This window comes from Diabrotica virgifera, chromosome 3 (genome assembly GCF_917563875.1).
Source record: "Diabrotica virgifera virgifera chromosome 3, PGI_DIABVI_V3a".
Taxonomy (NCBI): domain Eukaryota; kingdom Metazoa; phylum Arthropoda; class Insecta; order Coleoptera; family Chrysomelidae; genus Diabrotica; species Diabrotica virgifera.
Window position 1 is genome coordinate 78931128 of NC_065445.1, and position 20405 is coordinate 78951532.

Below are 20405 nucleotides of genomic sequence, written 5' to 3' on the forward strand. Positions count from 1 at the left end.
GTCTAAAAATACTAAAAACCATTTTTAGGTTGACATTTACCAAATACCATAACCATACTTCTTGTTATGTACATGATTAGATAATGGATTATTAAGGAATTTGCAGCATAATTGCGCCTAAAAATCTATTTGAAAATGAATGAAAATCGGAATGAATATTTTACTATCTTCAAATTTATATTGTGTTGTCGTCAGTTAATAGTTTCCAATTAAAATTAGTGAAATATTCTGTTAGTAAATTACAATTTATCTGCCTTGCAGCTATGGTTGAAATTTTGGAAAGTAAGGATAAATTAAACAGTTTAGATCATGTTCTAGCAGGAGCTGGATCAGGTTGTATAACCCGAGCATTAACTCAACCACTTGATGTTATAAAAATACGATTTCAGCTGCAAGTGGAACCTATATCCCCTCTAGCAGTTTCAAAATATAAATCTATACCTCAAGCTGTAGGCCTTATAATCCGCGAAGAAGGCCTGAAAGCTTTCTGGAAAGGTCATATACCTGCACAATGGTTATCTATTACATATGGGATGGTACAATTTTCTACATTTGAGTTTTTAGTGAAGAAAGGCGAATCACTGGATTTTGGGAAGAAGCATTCACATTTGATAAATTTTATGAGTGGAGGAATTGCAGGTAAATTACTTATCCTATTCCTAATGCTGGCCACTCACTTACGGATATCGAAGAGGCCGAGCGACTGACAGGCGGTTAATTGAAGCCAAAATCACCACATACACGCAGTTTTCGTAAAGGCATTGGCACGCTCGATCACAAAACTGCATGTGTGTGGCGTCTCAACTGCAGTTCATTAACTTAACTACTCAAATAACGGCCTTCAGTCCTGGCCTGCATGCCATGGCCTCTTCGATATCCGTAAGTGAGTGGCCAGCATTATGTTAATCATACAGTTGTTCATCTTCAATGTCTTTAGTTTATATATGTCATTATATCATTAGTGTATATGTTTATATGTCATCATCAACCTGTATGGGTCTTACTCAGCTCTTTTCATCTCTCTCTGTCCTGTGCGGCTTGTATCAAGTCACTGATAACACACTTTGTTGGTCCATCTGTTTGATAAGCATTGTCATGACCTCCACTCGACAATATGATTTGTCCATCTGTTGCCTGATAATCTGGCAACATGTCCTGCCCAATTCCACTTTAGCAGCGCTATTCTTTCAACATCATCTTTTGTTTTTGTTCTACTGCATATCGTCGTCGTCACTGCAAAACTCACTAAGTCCATTTTTGTCAAAATTGAGTTAAGTGTACTGATCGATTCATAATATCAATTTTCATAGTTTGGCAGATATAACGAAGTCCTACAAAGCACGTAGAGTTTGCTGCCTAAAGCACTGAATAAACTTAAGTCCAAAATTACCATTTTGTTATCAGGCAGAAGTCACTAACTGGACGTAATGATGTTTGCCTGATTACGATGCGACAGATACTAGTAAAAAGTATCAGTTAATGAACGATAATATCAATCAGTTATTTTGTATTTGCTGTCTCTTTCTATAACAAACGTTTGTTATTTATAAAAAAAAAACAGCAGATACAAAATAAGTGATTGATATGATCGTTCATGGGTAATCTTTCATTTTCCTGACTGTAGTGTGAGCACATGTTGATTTGTGTAGATCGTAATTGTTGTGTTTTTAGGAGTAAAAAATATTTTGTAAATTATTTTTTACGAATTGTTTTATAGAGAAGTGATAATATACAAATCGAAAATGCAATCTAGAAGAGGACGACTCTGATTCTACAGATGATAACTGTAGTTATATGATTCTTTATTAAATGAAAGATTCCTAACTTAACTTTTTTGCAGAAGTGCAAAAGAAGGAGAATTCCCACCAAAAACTCCGAAACGTGTAAACTGTTCTCTTTGCAGATTTCACTGCACAGACAATTTTAGTAAAGAAAAAAGGATGCAATTGTGTTCCACGTACTGGGTACTTGAATCGCATAATCGAAAAAGATTCCATTTTACAGAATGTAAAATTACATACACCAAGAAGACAACGGCGTCAACAAGAATGTGGCAAATGTGGCCACAAGTAGTGATGTATCACTATCACCCTTATACTACAGTAGAAAATTATCTGCCTTTAATTTACGCATTTATGAAGAAGCTCCCCCAAATAATGCACACTGTTTTACCTGGACTAATTGCGACATGTTTGTATCGCTATTTAAAAAACCTTCCTGTGAGTCACAGAAGTATCATTGTTTTCCAATACTTATGGGGGACAAAATAGGAACCAATTTGTCATCGCAATGCTGTATGTTCATGTGTTATCTGGTCACAATATTACTGTTCTCGAGTAGAAGTTTCTATAGTCAGGACATATGATGATGGAATGCGACAGTATGCATAGCGCCATCAAGAGAGAAAAAAGGTATGTAGCAGTACACACGCTTCATGACTGGAAAAATATTTTTGTCAAAACTAGATCTCAACGAGGCATCAAAAAGAAGGACCCTTATATAGTCCATGAGCTACATTATTCAGATTTTATTAACTGGAAACTACTTGCGAAAAATATGTTAAAAAACACAAAACTAAATAAATCTGGTGAAAAAGTTAGGTGGTTGCAAATAAAATGTTTCAGAGTGGAGAGGGAATATCCAGGAATCATCAAATATCGCTACGAGCACTACGGTCCCCACTTTGAACTAAGTATTTATGGAAGAGGAAGACCTCCAACACAAGCCTCCCTATCACTTCAACAGGCTTACCTAGGTATGCGTCCAATTTCGTTAGCAAAATTTAATATATTATATATATACTTAATCGGTTCATAAAGTTCTACGACGTCTTCCGATTCCCAATCGCCATTGCTCACGATCATAGCACATGTCTTCGTTCAAGCCTCTTTCTCTGATTTCCCTATGGATTCCTTCTATCCAGCTTTTCCTAGGTCTTCCTCTTTTCCGCCGTCCTTTTGGTGCCCAGATTTACAGAAATTATGCACTACTGACGTTATTTCTTCGGAGTTCCATGTTTGGTATTCGTCTCTGCCAACCTCCAAATCAGTTATTGACAGAAATACTTAGCCCAGTATTTATAGCAATAGTGAATCAGAGGGAAGCGAAGACGAACAGCGGATCTAAACTCATTGAATTTTTATTTCAGTTTTCTAAATGTGTTTATTTTAGTGAGTTACTTTAATTTAAGTAATAAATAATGTTCATAATGTGTTCAACTAATTCACCAAATTTACATTTACCAACTTGCCAGAAATCACTAAATCAATTAAATATATTGTTTTTGACCAAATAACATTGATTTCAAATAACATAGTTTATTCACATCTCAAAGCATTACTAGACTTGTACAATTGCATCGGCAATTTCCTTGACTTTTATAAGGATGAATTTTAGACAACAATTACAACTAAAATGTTCGTTTTCTCAGATCTCTTAATTTGGACTTAATGACTTTTGCCCCGACGATATTTCAATTTACTATTTTAAGCTAAGTCATAATTTAAGTTTGAAATTCAATTTATTTGACCTTTCGATTTCCACTTTGGAAATCGTTTTCAAAATACAAAACATTAGTACATATTTCTTTGTTTTTGATTCAGCCTCTCAGAGAGATACACGATACACCCAATATTTGGCGCTACATAGCCCTCTGAGTTACCTGAATCTTGTTCACTACCTTTTTTGTGAGTATTATGTTTCTGCTCCATAAGTGAATACAGGCAACACACACTGGTCAAAGATTTTCCTTTTGGGGCATATGAGTAAGTCTGATTTAAATACATAGTTTAATTTACTAAACACTGCCCATGCTAGTCCTATGCAACGTAGGACCTCACATGTCTAGTTATTACTGCCCAAGGGAATTTTATGTCCTAAGTACTTATAAGATGCAGTCTACTCAATATATCTGCTATCAACAGTAATATTACGATTTAGCACCAGATTAGTCATTATTTGCTTTTTGTTCATGTTAATCTTTAGTACTACATCTAAGGAAGTATGATATATTTTTTCAAACATTACTATTGCATCATCCATATGATCAGCTATGAGCAAGATGTCATCTGCAAATCTCGAAGTTTTTGTTTTCACCCAATTTTGAAAAAATGTGAAAACTTTGAATTATCCACATCCGTCTGTCTGTCTGTCTGTGATTACAACTCCTCCGTTAATATACCAGCTAGAATGACAAATGAGGTGTCAAATGAAAGCTTATAATCCAAGGATGGTACTAAAGGTGAGATATTTGACCTAGGCTGGCTGTTCGTCGGTCCGTCCGACCGCGAATATAACTTCTCCGTCATTATACCAGGTAGAATGAAATGAGGTGTCAAATGAAAGCTTATGATCCAAGGATGGTACTAAAGGTGAGATATTTGACCTAGGCTGTCTGTCCGTCGGTCCGTCCGACGCGAATATAACTCCTCCGTCATTATACCAGGTAAAATGACAAATGAGGTGTCAAATGAAAGCTTGTAATCCAAGGATGGTAATAAATGTGAGAAATTTGACCTAGGCTGTCTGTCCGTCCGACTGCGAATATAACTCCTTCGTCACTATACCAGGTAGCATAACAATTGAGGTGTCGAATGAAAGCTTATAATCCAAGGATGGTACTAAATGTGCGAAATTTGACCCAGGACTTCCGGTTTTAGAAATGCGACCAGACGTACTGTTTTAAAGTCACCGGAATAGTACACGTGATATATTATTCGACGCTACTTCGCAAGAAGAGAACAAACATATACTTTCTGTCCGCGAATACAACTCCTCCATTATTAATACAGATAGAATGACAAATGAAGTGTCGAATGAAAGCTTATAACCCAAGGATGGTATTAAAGATGAGAAATTTGACATATGACTTCCGGTTTTAAACTTGCAATCTTATGAGCTGTTCTAAAGTCACCGAAATAGTATAAGCGATATATCATTCGACGTGCCTTAGCAAGATGAGAACAAATTTGATTTTGGTTTTTATATCATTTTCGCTTAAAAAGTTCTAAGCGGAAGTGCCGTTATAGTCACAGAAATAGTACATGTAACACATCAATCGAAGCGTATTGAAAAGTTGAGTTTTAATCTTTAGTTCCTGTTTTGAAGTCATTTCTGTTTAAACAATGATGACCCAAAGTTTAGTCAAAATGACTCAAAATGAGTAAAATCGTATATCGATCGACGCAAAGTTACACGAAGGGTTCAAATATCGACTTCCAGTTCTACTTTCGATTACTTTGGGTGAAAACCTAGGTCTTACGAAGTCCAATTACTTGTTTATATGTATGTTGTTTTTTATTAGCATCTTTAATCGATTTCTTAATAGTTTTGTCTTGAGAAATGTAAAATTCAATATCCTGGATAACCATTAACTACCTTATAAAATTTTTTTGACCATGTGCCTATGCTTTTTTGTATTTGGAAACTCTGTGTAAAACTTTTCATATTGAGTCATTAGAGAGTTCTCCAATGATGTAGTTTTTTATTTTTATAAAGAATGCTGAATTCTATTCATCTTTTTCTTTTTGTGTAGACATGACTCTGTTTTTTTCAATGTGCCTCCAGTAAATTGCCGTTCCATTGTTTTCGTTGTCATCCCACCAATCATCTTTCTATTGGGGAACCATCTCTTGCAATTCTTATAAGGGACCGTCCATTAATCACGTGAGGCTCGAAGGGGGGGGAGGGGTCTAGAACAAATCACGAAATGTCATAATACACGTGATATAGAGGGTCTTAAATCTCACAATGTATCACCAAGAGGGAGGGGGGGGGGGGTTAAAAAATGCAAAAAAAAAACATCACGTGATTAATGGACGGCTCCTAACTGTATTCGTTGGCAGTTGGTAGTGGTAGTTCCATTCTCCTCTTCTGTTTCTTACCCGGTTATTTATGTTCTCCATCTTGCATCTCCATCTTATATCTGTACTTCCAGTTTTGTCCCATAGTGTCTTACCATCGATTTTTTGAGGGATTTTTTTCATCTCTGTGTCAGATGACTGTTTTGTAAATTCTGTCTTTCATTTCTTATGCGATATTTTTATTTCTCCGTATTGTTTCATTCAGGCAACCTTTGGCTCTGTTTGCTCTATTTACTTGACCTTCCACTTCTGTTTCGGGCTTTCCATAGCTAGATAGTGTGATGCGTAGATATTTAAACTCCATCACTTGTTCTATTATTTGACCTTCTAGCTCTAATTTACATCGTAGTAGATTTGCTGTTATAACCATACAATTTGTCTTTTTTGGGGAAATTAACCTGTTAAATTTTCTGGCAGTTATATTAACATGGTGCAGTATACATTGTAAATCATCTTCACTTTAAGAGATTAATATTGCATCGTCTGCATAGCAGATTAGTTTAACCCGGGAGCAGTCGCACCGTTAGAAAAAATCTAACATTTTATCCTTTTCCGTGTTAACTTGATGAAAATTTTTGCAACATAACTTTCCACTCGTAAGTGCCTCGAGGAAGGGTGTAGTAAGGCGTAGGTTTATTTTTTTTCTTCTTCTTTTTGTGGAATTTATGGTCTTGATGAGAACCAATTAGCTTTAATAATTGTTAAAAATACTATTCCTAACATAACAAGTAAATAAAAATTCTATAAAATAAAAATTTGTTAATTCGTATTGTTAGATAAAATCTAACGCGCAACTGATGACTTTACAGAAAAGAGCCCGACTGTTCCCGGGTTATGTTGTTTTTATCCCATTAGGTATCCTTTTTTCTTATTTTTTGAAGTTATACTTCTTTAGGTGCGATTGGGAGTGAATGTAAAAGTGCGCGAATTCATAAAAATTGTTGGTGCTACGCGCAGATATGTTATACGCTTGCTCTGATTGGGTAGGTATTCCAATTACATGTCAAAAATTATCCAATATGGCCGCTGTGGTTACAGTATGTGTTGTCATTTTTATTATTATGGTTATGGTTGCTAAGTTGTGAGAACAGAGACAAAAGTAAATTTAAAATACTGACTTTTTAAATAGTTTTTAAATATATTTTTGGACTTATTAATATAGAAAAAACAAATGTGTGTGTACTTTGCATGCACGTTAGAAGTTATACTTCTCTTAAAATTGTGTAGAAGATCTGACGTTTTTTAGATTTTTTTACGATTTATCAAGGGAAAAGCAATTGCTGGGATGCTCCAGTTCGTCCAAAAATGACGGATTAACATTATTTATCGAGAATTTACCATTTTTAATGATTTTAAAATTTGACGAAAATACGAACAACAATTCTTTTATTTAATATTTTTTTAATTGTAGATATGCAATTAACGACATTTTTTTTGGTGTGTAGAGTTATTTTTACAATTTAATTATACAGTACGTAAATCGTTCAGCTGGACATAGGGAATATACATTGAGAGAATTGTGGCAACTGCGCTAACCTGTGTTACTTGAAGCTTCTGTTCGAGTAACGAGTTTTTGGTGCAATAGAGCTGTTAGAACGAATAGAATAAGTGACTTTTGAAGCAAGGCTGTCCATAATAAATAAAAAACAAAGTTTATGATTAATGAGTTACTAATTGTACTTTAATTTTTATATTTTTTATTTAAAAACTAATTTCAAAACTAAACAGTTTTCTCATTCCCTTAGGCCAAAAATATTTAGCTACTACATTGTCATATTTTGACGTTTATTTGTGTCAGTCGAAATGAGTTGTCAAGTTTGACTAATAACTATATTGTCATCGAGAGAGCTCAGTTGCCACAAGTATCTCAATATAATACAATGTATGTATTTATGTATCTAAATATATACAATGTATGTTCCCTATGTCGAGCTAAACGATTTACGTACTGTATATTTTATGTTGATTACTACTTAAATAATTGTTGGATAATCGAAAAATGCTGACAACTAAATATTGGAACAAGTTGTTTTTAATAAATTAAAATAAAAATTAATAAGCATTGAATAACAGCCTGAACTCTATTAGGCATTGTATCAACTAGGCCTTCACAGAATTCAGGGGTGAAACTATCCCATATTTCTAGCAATTTAGTACATAGTTGTGGCAAAGTACGCTGAGGGTTATTTCTTAGGCGTTGTTTCATTTTGTGCCAAAGTATCTTTATTGGATTAAGATCCGGGCTTCTAGAAGGATGTCACAAAAACTTTAATGTCATGGTCTCCCATCCATTTTTGCTAGATTTAGCCGTATGGCATGAGGCTCCGTCCCGTTGAAAGATAAAATCTCCGGATGGATATAACGTTGCCGCACTTGGTAAAAATGAATGTTCAAGGTTATCTTGATATTTGGCTGCGTTTACTATGCCTTCAATAAAATGTAAAGTTCCCACCCCTTTGGCCGACATACCACCTTACACCATGATACCCTGTGGAAACTTTGCAGTCCTTTTGAGACAATCTTTATGGAATGCTTTGTCTTTTCCCTAATCACACGCTTTCGGTAACCTCCCATACAGACATCAAATTTGCTTTCGTCGTTATAGATAACTTTGTTTCAGTCAAGTTTGGCCCACGAAGTTTTGATTTAGCACAAATATAACGATTCCTTTTCTGAGTTTCCGTCAACGATTGTTTTTCTTTGGCCTATTCGAATAAATAAAAAAATAGAAAATTTGTATCGCAAATAAGAACCTATCAAACACACCTTATAAAAACTAAGACCGCTTTTGTGGATATATTTGCGACAGCATTCTCTGGAAACATTCATCCCAGTTTCTCTATTCCATCTAGCAGTTACTTCTCGTAGTGTATTTCTTCTTCCCGACTTACATATTCTGATTAAATGTCTTACACTCCTTTGAGAAACAGCTTTTGGACGGCCTGAGCTTTTGCCGCGAACATCAGTACTGGCAGTTTCACCATATTTCTTAATTATATTAAACACAGTAGTTGTTGCTACAGTCAATTTACTGAAAATTTCACGCATTGTTTTCCCTTTGTGGTACTGATGAATAATAATTTCTCGCACTTTTGGGTCAGTAGGTTTTTCACGTGCCATTATTGTACTTTACTGATAATAAAACTGACAGTTGTTAATTTATTCATACTCAAATGACGCGTTATAATTATTATTGTTGGCAACAAACTAGCTACTCGTATGTTTGATTTCAAAGCATTCTTTCCGTCAAGCTGATAAAACTTTACGCGCGTTTCTCGCCAGGCACGTTAAAACGCGAGGAAAATTAAAAAATGTTCCAATATTTAGTTGTCGGCAGTTTTCGATTATTAAACAATTAATTGAACAGTAATCAACATAAAGTATATAATTAAACCGTAGAAATATTTCCATACATCATAAAAAATGTTGTTATTTTCAAATTAACATTTAAAAAGAATTTTAAATAAAACAATTTCGGTAAATTGGCATTTTATTCACCAATTAACTGGTTGTTCCAACATATAGTTGTGAGGGCTCGTACAAAGGCTATAGCCCATGATAAAATTATAGTATAAATTTTTTGTTGAAAAACGAAGTCTTTTAGAGTTTATACGATTCCTCACGAGAAATGACAGTTCATAAAAAATGACGTATTAACGTTATTTTTAATTTTTGGTATTATTTTAAGTATTAAAACTAGTTTAATATTTAAATAAAAATACAATTAAAATGTTTAAAATATATTTGTTTCATTGAAATCATAAAAATAGAAGTATAACTTCTTATATGCGTACAAAGTACACACACTCTTTTTTTTATTATTTCATCCATGATCAGTTTGGACAATATAGTACTCAGGGAATCACCCTGTCTTATTCTATTGCCAGCTTCAGTCAGTTCAGTTAGTTCTTCTTCGACTTTTACTTTTATTGTGTTGTTATAGTAAATATTTTTGATTGTTTTAATTATTTCTACAAGTACCTCTGAATTATACTGAATTATATTCATATATTTTTAATTACAGGTTCTACTGCAACATTACTGTCCTTTCCATTTGATGTAATTAGAACCAGACTAGTTGCTCAAAGTGAGCAAAAAATGATATACAAAGAAGGGATAATCCATTCTTGTGAACATATTTTGAAAAATGAAAAACCTAGTACCTTATTTAGAGGCCTCTTGCCATCTTTATTTCAAATAACTCCACATGCAGGAGTACAATTTATGACATATAAATTATTTAATGATATGTATTCACTTTTATTTCATCAGAATGATGTAACTTTGTCAAATAGTGTTGTGTCAGGAAGTTTAGCAGGCCTCTGTGCTAAAACTGCTATATATCCTTTAGATTTAGTCAAAAAGAGAATGCAAATACAAGGTTTTGAAAAAGGTAGAGAGATTTTTGGAAAAGTTTTTAGGTGTAAGGGTATGGTAGATGCTTTAGGAAATGTTTATAGAGATGAAGGTGCAGTTGGTTTCTTTAAGGGGTTATCACCTAGTTTATTAAAAGCATGTGTCTCATCTGCTTTATACTTTGGAACATATGAGTTATGCTGTGATATAATAAAGGTATTAAAAGGAATTTAAATTTCTAGTCAGGATACCAAATAAATCGATCTGAAATAATTTCAAGATCTGTATGACAAAGTGCAATAAATGAGTTTGAATGGTAATTTTAAGAGTAAAATGTACGAGCCCAGATTGGTCAAATAATATTTGACTCAAATATATTTGTAAAATATATAAAACTATTGTAAAAAGATATTAAAATATACAGTTATTCCAACAGGTTTTTGCACACACGTAATGAGTGATTTGCAAACAAGTTAAATCAAAACATTAAGAGCACACAGTAGCGATCAACAGGTAGCAACAAACGCGGTCATTGATTGCTAAAGTTCTGCGAACTTTCAAAAGTGAGGCAACAGTGCGTCGGTAATTCGACACTGACAGTGACGTTTATACTATCAAAAACAATAATTTTTATACACATAGGCGCGAAATGTTGCCAAGTCAGTAACGTTCGATTTCTTGTTATAAAAAAATCGATTTTTAGTAGTTCCAATGTGACACAAAATCTAGGCACGGGATAAAAAAGTTTATTTGAAGAAAGTGTATTTTTCGTCTTTCTTAATGGCGGTACAGGCTCCTTTTTTCAATATTTTATTTAGTTATAAAGTAATTTCCACATACTAACATATTTCTGAAATTGGGCTCTGTACCGCCATTCTTTATTATATTACGAATATGTGTGCCAAATATCTCGACAAAATATTCAAAATTAGAGCCGCAATCTTGGAACGTGTTTGTTGCTACCTGTTGATCGCTACTGTTTGCTCTTAAGTGAAACATACTTCGGCATGTAATGTCAATGTAATTATTAGGAAGTGGCTATTATCCCGGTGGACGTATTTTATAAAGTTATTTTATTGAAGTGTTTGATATTTTTTCTGAGGAAGTTATTGAAGTGTTTGATCTTTTTTTTGAGGATCTAAAGTTATTTTATTGAAGTGTTTTTTATTTAGGAGATTGATAGACTAACATTAAATAGCTTGAACATCATATTAACTATTACTAATATAAGGACAACTTAATATAGAACGGCAATAAATAAATTTAAATACAAAAATTTAAATCTTGAAAATAAAAATATAAGTTTCCATTATAGCGAATTATAGCCAGACTTATAGTAGTATAAAGACAATATAGGTTAAAAAATATTACTTGTCTCATTAGCTTAAAAATAAATACCTACCGGATGTAATCAAATAACAGGGCAACAGTTAGTCGTTCTAACAATTATGTTTGAAAATAAAATTTACAATAAAATGTAAAAACGTTTAAATAATATGAAAACATTGTTAAACACAACAAACACACCAATGTCACTGAAAGGGATAAACGTCAAAATTCTTAGTAAATAATGTATGAAAGACATCGCTTACCCTTGTTTAACTTATTGTGGTTTCTACAGACAAACGGCTTAATTTTGCGATACTAATTTCCATGAGTAAAAAAGAGACCTAGTATAAAAAGTAATTCGTGAATAATTTTATGGATGTGCAAAGATCAGTTAGAACAACTGTAAATAGATGATGTGAAAAGTAGTGTTTGTGCTAAATTATTGTTTGGATTTTTCCATGTTATAATTGTTACTAATAATGAGACTAAACAAATCGAATAAAAGCAAATCTAATGCAATTACATTCTCTATGCCTTTCTTTAAAATACAGAAATATTCATATCTGGTCAAATTTATAGACTTTTTCCCAAAAACAAATATAACAATAACTTATATATCGTAAGAAACACAGTACAGTCGAATCAGCTTATTGGAATAGACTTTGTGTCAATCAAAAGTATTCCTATAAGCGGGATATTCTAATAAACGACCATTGGTGGATAGTAGAAACGTTTCGGGACCTCAAATTTCTCTCCTCAAAGCGGGATATTCCTATAACCGGTATTCCAATTAGTGGGTTCCACTGTACTATGCTATAGGCTTTATTAAAAAAGAAATTCTGTCCAGTTTTTGCTTCCAGGCGTCAATTCGGATACAAATGATTGTTAGGTCCTACAAATATGTATTCTTTTTTAATCTTTTGACTTTTCTATGTTTAGAAATACTTCGGTAATTTTTATATTCTTTCTACCACTTGATTTACCTATATACCATAAAATATAGAAACATTGAAAAGTCTTATATCCGAAAATATAAAACTTTTACTGTTGGAAATTTTTCATTTTCATAAAATATAGCGTTCCTTCTTTTTTGTTGGAAACAGCAAACTTTCCTTCTTTGGAAAGCAAAGATAGATTAAATATAATGTACCTATAAAAGTCTCGACATTGTCAACTAACAAGGGGTATCATACCTGCAGAAAATGAATTTGAGAGTTGACATATCGCTCATCCCAAAGAAAAGTGTCACAATTCAAAAAACAAATTCTTTCAGAAAACCTTAATAAGATTGAGATTTGGTCACGCTTGTTATCCTGCTCATCTTGCTAAAATCAAAATCTACAATTCAGACTTATGTAAAACATGTCAAGAACAAAAATGTGTTTTTTAAGTGCTCCAAATATTTTCAGTATTCAGGAACTCTCATAAACAACTTACAAACTCTGCAAATATTTCCTCCGTACCAAATAAATAACCTATTGACTACTAATGATAAAAGAGTATATGATTGTCTAATCAAATTTATACATAGTGCAAATGTGTGTCTTCGTTAACCTTTGTTTTAACCTGATTGTTTATTTACCTTCGTTTCCGTGCCCTATTTCTAATAATGTCTTAAATAAATATCTTGATGGGTCCCTGGACGAGAAGCCAGTATCACTGTATTTCCTGATTATTGTTTTAGGGATTTTTATGATCATTTTGACTCGAATAGATACAATTTTCGCAATAGCAATTAATAGCATAGATACATACTTTTTATTTTAGTATTATTAGATAATTATATTAGAATATTAATATGTATTAGCAATTTGTATTAGTTTTAATAGTATTAATATGTATAAGTATTATTTCTCAACATGCATCTGGCTACATAGCTAAGTGGTAAAGTGGTAAAGCCACAAATACAAAAATTTCAGGAGAGACAAAAATAGATTTTTTAGATCTTAATTTAACTGTAAGTTGGACGGCGTTATGCATGACTCAACCAAGCGCCATTTCTTTAAAATCGAGTTAACAGCGGATTCTGGTGACACATAATTAAAACTATCTTGGAAAAAATCCCTGTTATTGTCACATTAACGGTTACGAAGAAAAACAAAATTAAACCAAGCGACATTCTGTCTATTAAGGGTTTTTAGTTTTGCATAACAAAACTATATCCATAACGGCCATTCTTAGTTTCGCAATAGTAGACTAAGCGCCGACTAAGCGTCTTTGGTCTGGTTATGCTAAACTAAGCGTTTGACCAGAATAACATTTTTGTATCCCTTAATGTACACATTAATTTTGAAGTTCCGGTCAAAAAATGACCGAATTTTTTTAAAGTGAAAATGTTGTATTTATGTGTAATTAAATTGAAAAATACAAATAATCTATATAAAATCTCTATATATAAGGCATACAATAGTTCTAAGAATAAAAAAAAACACGATTCACTTCAGACTGCTTCAAATACCCTAACGCTTTGTATAAAAACAAAATACGGAAAATTCTACAAAATTCAATTCATATCGATTGTCAATGGTTGGGACTGCAAGTTATTAAAAAATAAATCTCATTTTACAGTACATATTTAGATATTTATACGCTTTTATACAAATAGCAACTTCTTGTTTTTTTTAATGTTCCCCTGTTTAAAAACTCTGTATACTCCAATTTTTATTGATATAATTTCACCTGTATTGGAATTAACGCTATTGAATGGTAAAATAAATTTAGAGCAATAAAATGCAAAAAATATATTTAATGATAATTGAATTGATTATGTTGTAGCAATACACGTTTAACATATAAATTAAAAAAATACTAGTTTATTTATTTAGTGATTGCAAGAGGCATATCGCGATATTTTGTTTTGCATTAATAGACCAAATAACATAAAAATGGTAGTTGGTCTAGTAATGTATAACAGCTAAACTTCCAAAAATATATTTAAAGCATAAGTAGACCAAGCGACATTTTTTTTTCTAGAATATGGTAGGTGCGATTATATTGAAACTTTGCAACCAAAAAGAGTTATATGTGATCATTCTTCTGTTAAAATTTTGTGCAAATATGTTAATAAATGCATTTTTAAGAAACGAAAAACTTTGAAGCTATTTGTCTCAAAACTATGTTTTGGCGCTTGGTCGAGTTATGCATAACGCCGTCCAGTTTTAAACGGTAACTTCTAAAATTTATAAATTAAAAACGAAGAATATGGATACGTGAATGTTTCTAATTGTGTAAGAAGCAAAACAAAAAAAAATGAAATCTGATGTAACAAAGAAAAAAGATCAACTTTTGAGTCATGTACAGGCAAACATATTTTGCAACCCGCATACTTGCACTTGGTCACTTGCACCGCATAAACGAACGTCAGCCTGTCTTCTGCTCACGGTTGCAGATAACTCGGTTTTACTGTAATGTTAATCATTAACGAAATCTGTTTCGGAATAAAAATATTCACTTTACCGCCAAATGAATAATGACACTTTCGCCATCTTACGAAGCTGGAAGTAAACATCTATGTGACAGTTTTCCTGGTAAAAGTATAGGATTTTTTGAGTTAATTTAACAAGAAACCTGGAATTATGCATTTTTTGAGTTGTGTCATTTTTCTTCTGGACGAGCGATACTCTCAAATTTCAGAAATAAGTATTTCGTGAACAGACACGTTAGCTTTAGGACTAGATTGAATATTTGGCAATTCACAATTTGTATGATCTACTAGTAAAACGATGAGCAAAATATCTACTATATCCTGAGCATCTCCAGACTGATTGTCCAATTACATTTGATTTGATACGGTACTCTATTTTATTTTATCTTTCATACATCTCTAGAAATTTGCTATATTCTCTCTTAGATGACCACTAACATCATTAATATGATTTAATTAACATTTTTGAGTTTCAATTTTACATTTATAGCTAAGATTAGAAAAAAAAACATGGTGATCAGTATCATATTTTTGGAATAATGAGAATTTTTTATCAGCTTCATAGTTTTTGAACGGTAGACTCAATAATATGTCTAAATTATTAAATAACTCATCCCATTTGTTACTACCTAAAAAATCATTTATTGCCAAATAATTTTTATTTATGAAATCAGTAGCATTCTTCACAGTATGCTTTTACTTTGCGTAATCTTGAATGTATATGCATGTATATGCTAAGTGGTTATTATGCACAATGCACAGCTGTAGCCATTGAATAGTTTACACCCTAAGGGCCGGTTGTTCGAACGCTAATCAAAAATGCAATCAATTGATCATTATCAAATATTTAATTACTGTCACCAACTGTCATTATCAACTTTGATTGGGTTGCTAGAAACATAATTGATTACAATAATTATGAGATTAATTGATTAGTTTATCAATTATGTTAATAATTTTTATGTTAATTAATAATGAATTAATCAATCAATTATGTTAATTATCATAATGATAATTAACACAATTGATTACGATCAACTGATTGGCGTACGAAAAACGGATTTTGTTATTTGATGGTTGTTAAGGGGACTTGATTATAATCAACTTCTTGATTAGCGTTCGAACAACCGGCGCTACATCTAGTAGCCGATTTTTTGAGTCATTACCTCGCACATTTTATGTCAAAGTGACGCTACCAGTGGCGGACTGTGAATAGCTTGATTACAACTAAAAAAACAAAAAAAAAAAAGATCTATTTTAACAAATGTAACAAAATGGAAATTATAAAAAGTTTCTATTCTAGGCATTTTGAACGTGTTTTATTTTATGTGAAATTTCTGATAAGCACTTTTGAAATTTAACAAATTCTTACGAAACTGGGATTTTACAGTATTACAATGTAAAAATTAAGGCGTAAACTATTCAGTGACCGCAGCTGTGCAACTATTAAAGGGTCATTAATTAGTACAACTTCAATTTCAGACATATTTGTAAAAATCAAATCTACATATCTAGCATTATCATTGAAATGCATTCTTTTTTGATATTTGAATTGTACATAATAAATGATTTCTTTCAAAACTAAACCAAATAATATGTAACTAGTTAAAGTCAATAAGCGAGGTTCTTTGATCTTATATTAACCCTTTCTCAGGAAGGTAATAATGGTCTGATATCAATTATTTCTACACTAGTTTTAGTATTAGTTTGTTAAATTTGTACAAGTTACACAGGAGACAGGATTATTTTCATTTTTCTGTTAAGTTATGTGCAAGAACCTAAAATACATAACGGCTTGGTTTGGTAACATCGCATAAATTCCTTAATGACACAATGCTTTAAAGCTGTAGCCTCCAATAAATGCCGTAGGTTACGTACAGCGTCAAGCCAGACGTTGCATACAACCTTTGTCAGTCACCGGCAACTTCACGTAGTCAATACAAAACATAGGCCATGGCTATCATATCAACAAATACCCTAGGTCGCGTGCAGAGTCAGCTGGGGTCACTAATAAATGCCGTCGGTTGGGCACAGCGTTTGTCGATCGCCGGCAACAACGCTTCGACCGTTTTTGTTATCAGTCAAGTGCGATATTTCAACTTGTTTATAAGCAACTCGTCTTGTTCTTTTTTGCTACTTATTTTATTCATTTTGCTAGGTTAAAACCTGTACCAGCCGTACGTTACAATGCTTGAAAATAACTAAAGACGCTGCTTCCAACATTTGAAGTTGCTCATATAGACACTGCGTTCGACATCCAATAGAGACCGTATCCATTATTTATTGTATAAAGCATACATACGCAACCTATTGCATGACAGTGTAGGCAACGTACGGCGTTTATTGGTGACCACCGCCTGTGAAGCCGTGTACAGCAGTTTGATGCTGCGTTCGGAGTACGATAACAGACGGCAACTATTTTTATTTTATTAAGCATACAGACGCAACCTAGGGCGTGACTCTGTACGCAACTTACGGCATTTATTGGATACCACAGCCCAAGTTGATCACTCTCACCTTCAATTTCATCCCAGGTACACGTGAGGATGATATTAAAATACTCCTGATACAAACTTATTTTCCTAAGTACTACCAAATACCAAACTTCATCAGTATCAAAATAATATATTCTCAGATTTTAGAAATATCTCTTGTATAGTGTTTTACTGCATTTTTTAATATTGGGTAACTTTCTACAAATTAAAAGATAGTATGTATGCGTCATCAGGTTTTGTAGAACTATGCAGATTTTTTTGCTGAATATGCCTTTCTTTGATGAAGCTCTCTTTGGTATTCTAGTATGAAACTCTTTTTTCGAGTTTTCATCACTAGCTGTTTGCTATTTTCATATAATACTTTAATTTCTTAGCTCCCTAGTTAGTCTAACTTATATTTTGTATTTTTAAATTTTTTAGTGACTTTCGCAGTTTTTTAGTTTTTTGGGAAAATTAAAATGAAAATGACTTGTAAGTTACTTCGCTTTTATATGACTAGCTCTTCAGTACCATGGACAAACAAGTAACGCTTATATGAGATTATGGTGCAAATGATGAATAATTTTTTAAATGAAAATTCTGACTAAATGGAATTCCCTCTTCTGGTGTCTTTCACACACAGTGTGTAGATGTTCATCTGCCGTTTCCGTTGGTTATGTAGAGTAGGTATATGTGGACCAGACTATGTCTGGAGGTCCCAATTCTTATTTGCGTCCTGGGCCTCTTTTGTCTTGTATTGCCAAATTAATATTAATCTTAATAGTTCATATTTTTTACCTTTCAGAATGTGAGCTAGATGTGAGACTCTGTGTTGTCCTTAAGTCGTAAGTCAAGAGGATACTCTTTTCATTTAGGGTATCCCGTTACGCAAAAATCATATATTTTTTTAAAATGTTTCGTTCATCTTCTTTTACGCATTGTGTGCGAATATGAAATAATTTGTTTTAAAATATCTATAAGAAAACTTAATAATTCGATTTCGAAACCCTCGAAAGGTTGCAATACAAAGACGATCTTAATAATCAAACTAATAAAATATTCACGTTATCAAAAGATAACCCAAGTAGTAGGTTTTAAAAAACTAAAATTATGAATGCTTAACTTAATTATTGCCCAAAAATTGAAAAAGGTGGAAAGGAAACAGTATACGCTAAGAGAAATGCTAAGATGTTTAAAATAATAGCTGGAACGTAACAGTCAGATAATGTTTAGTTTTTGTATTTTGAAATTTTAATACGAATGTATATTTGTGATTTCTAACTTGAGTGATGAAATGTCCAAAGACTAATAAAAAAGTTACTTTAAAACAGCAATTTAAAACATTGTACTGTGTAAATAATGATATTATAATATTGTTTTCAATTTTATTATTGTCTTTTTACTGCTGATCCTCAATTTACCCCTAATTCCATTGAATAATTTCCACATTCTTGACTTGTAGAATTGTGGAGCCGTAGGTCACCGTGATAGATGAGTGTGTCGCATCGTCGCAGATTGTCATTGGGTAGAAATTAATTTATAAATAGGACAATCTGCAACGATGCGATACACCCACCCATCATGGTGACCTCGAGCTTAGCTTGAAATCGGATGAACTACAGTATGGCACTATGGCAGCCTGTCTATAAAGGGTGTCCCCGAAAATAATGCGTTCCTTAAAGGTATAGGTAAAAGGCACAATGTAGAGCAAAAAAGTCTTACAACATTTTTTTCTAAATTGATCCGTTTGCCCAAAAAACGAAAATACATTTTGATATGCAAATTGAAGTCTGGCAACAACGCGCAACTCAAAAAAAGATTAAAAAAGTAGGTTTGTAGGTAAGTTGCATCTGGTAGGTAAAATAATGTAAATATCAACCAAACCCATATCCATTATTTTGCAGGTAGGTACCTACGATGTCAACAACCCCAAAAATCACACCTCAAAGTAAATAAATAAGGGGTTATTAGGTTAAATTTCCATGTCACTCAAATTTATGCAAATAAAAATTCACTTATATGGAGAACAATGTAATTTTTTTCTTGGAAACGGTTAACTTTAGAAAAAAATGTTATAGGACTTTTTTGTTCTAAATTGTGTAGTATATCCATAACTTACAGGAACGCACTATTTTCGGGGACACCCTGTATAAGTAAAGAAGCAATAGCATAACCATGACCGTCTATATTTTAACTAAGAAAACTAAACTGCGATAATTACTAGAAGAGCAATACTGGCATGGACAGGCTTTGGAAAACTCAGTTGAATACTTAACAACCACAGAATACCTCAATACTTAAGGAGCAAAGTATTCAACCTTTCAGTACATCCTTCCTTGATATATGGATGTCAAACCTGCACTCTAACCAAAGCAAATATGAATAAACTTGCCACAACAGAAAGGGCAATGTTAGGTATACCGCAGAATACCTCAATACTTAAGGAGCAAAGTATTCAACCTTTCAGTACATCCTTCCTATCATGATATATGGATATCAACCTGGACTCTTCTTCTTCTTGATGTGCCTATCCGTGACGAATGTTGGCGATCATCATGGCAATCTTCACCTTATCTGCAGCAACGCGGAAAAGCTGCACAGATGTCGTGTTGAACCAGGTTCTGAGGTTCTTTAACCAGGATATGTTCTTCTTCCCGGACCTCGCTTTCCAAATATTTTTCCTTGCAGGATGGCTTGTAGGAGGGCATATCTGGATTCATTCTGCGTAATGTGTCCAAAGAATTCCAACTTTCGAGATTTGATGGTGGTCAGTACCTCTCGGTTCTTCCCCATTCTTTTAAGGACCTCCTCATTTGTGACCCGATCAGTCCATGGGATTTAAGAATTCTCCGATATAGCCACATCTCAAATGCTTCCAATTTTCGGCACATATCCTTGTTCAAGGTCCATGATTCAACACCATAAGAAAGAACAGAAAATACGTAACATACTCAACATTCT

General features: G+C 32.9%; 1 protein-coding gene across 1 annotated transcript; it reads left to right on the top strand.

Annotated features, from left to right (window-relative positions):
- The first annotated feature begins 26 nt into the window (after positions 1-26).
- LOC114327877 (mitochondrial thiamine pyrophosphate carrier-like) lies at positions 27-18832 on the top strand. Its single transcript, XM_028276589.2, has 2 exons — positions 27-639; positions 9886-18832. Exons 1-2 carry the CDS (start codon positions 264-266, stop codon positions 10449-10451), a joined length of 942 nt encoding a protein of 313 aa, XP_028132390.1. The 5' UTR covers positions 27-263; the 3' UTR covers positions 10452-18832.
- Positions 18833-20405: the final 1573 nt, after the last annotated feature.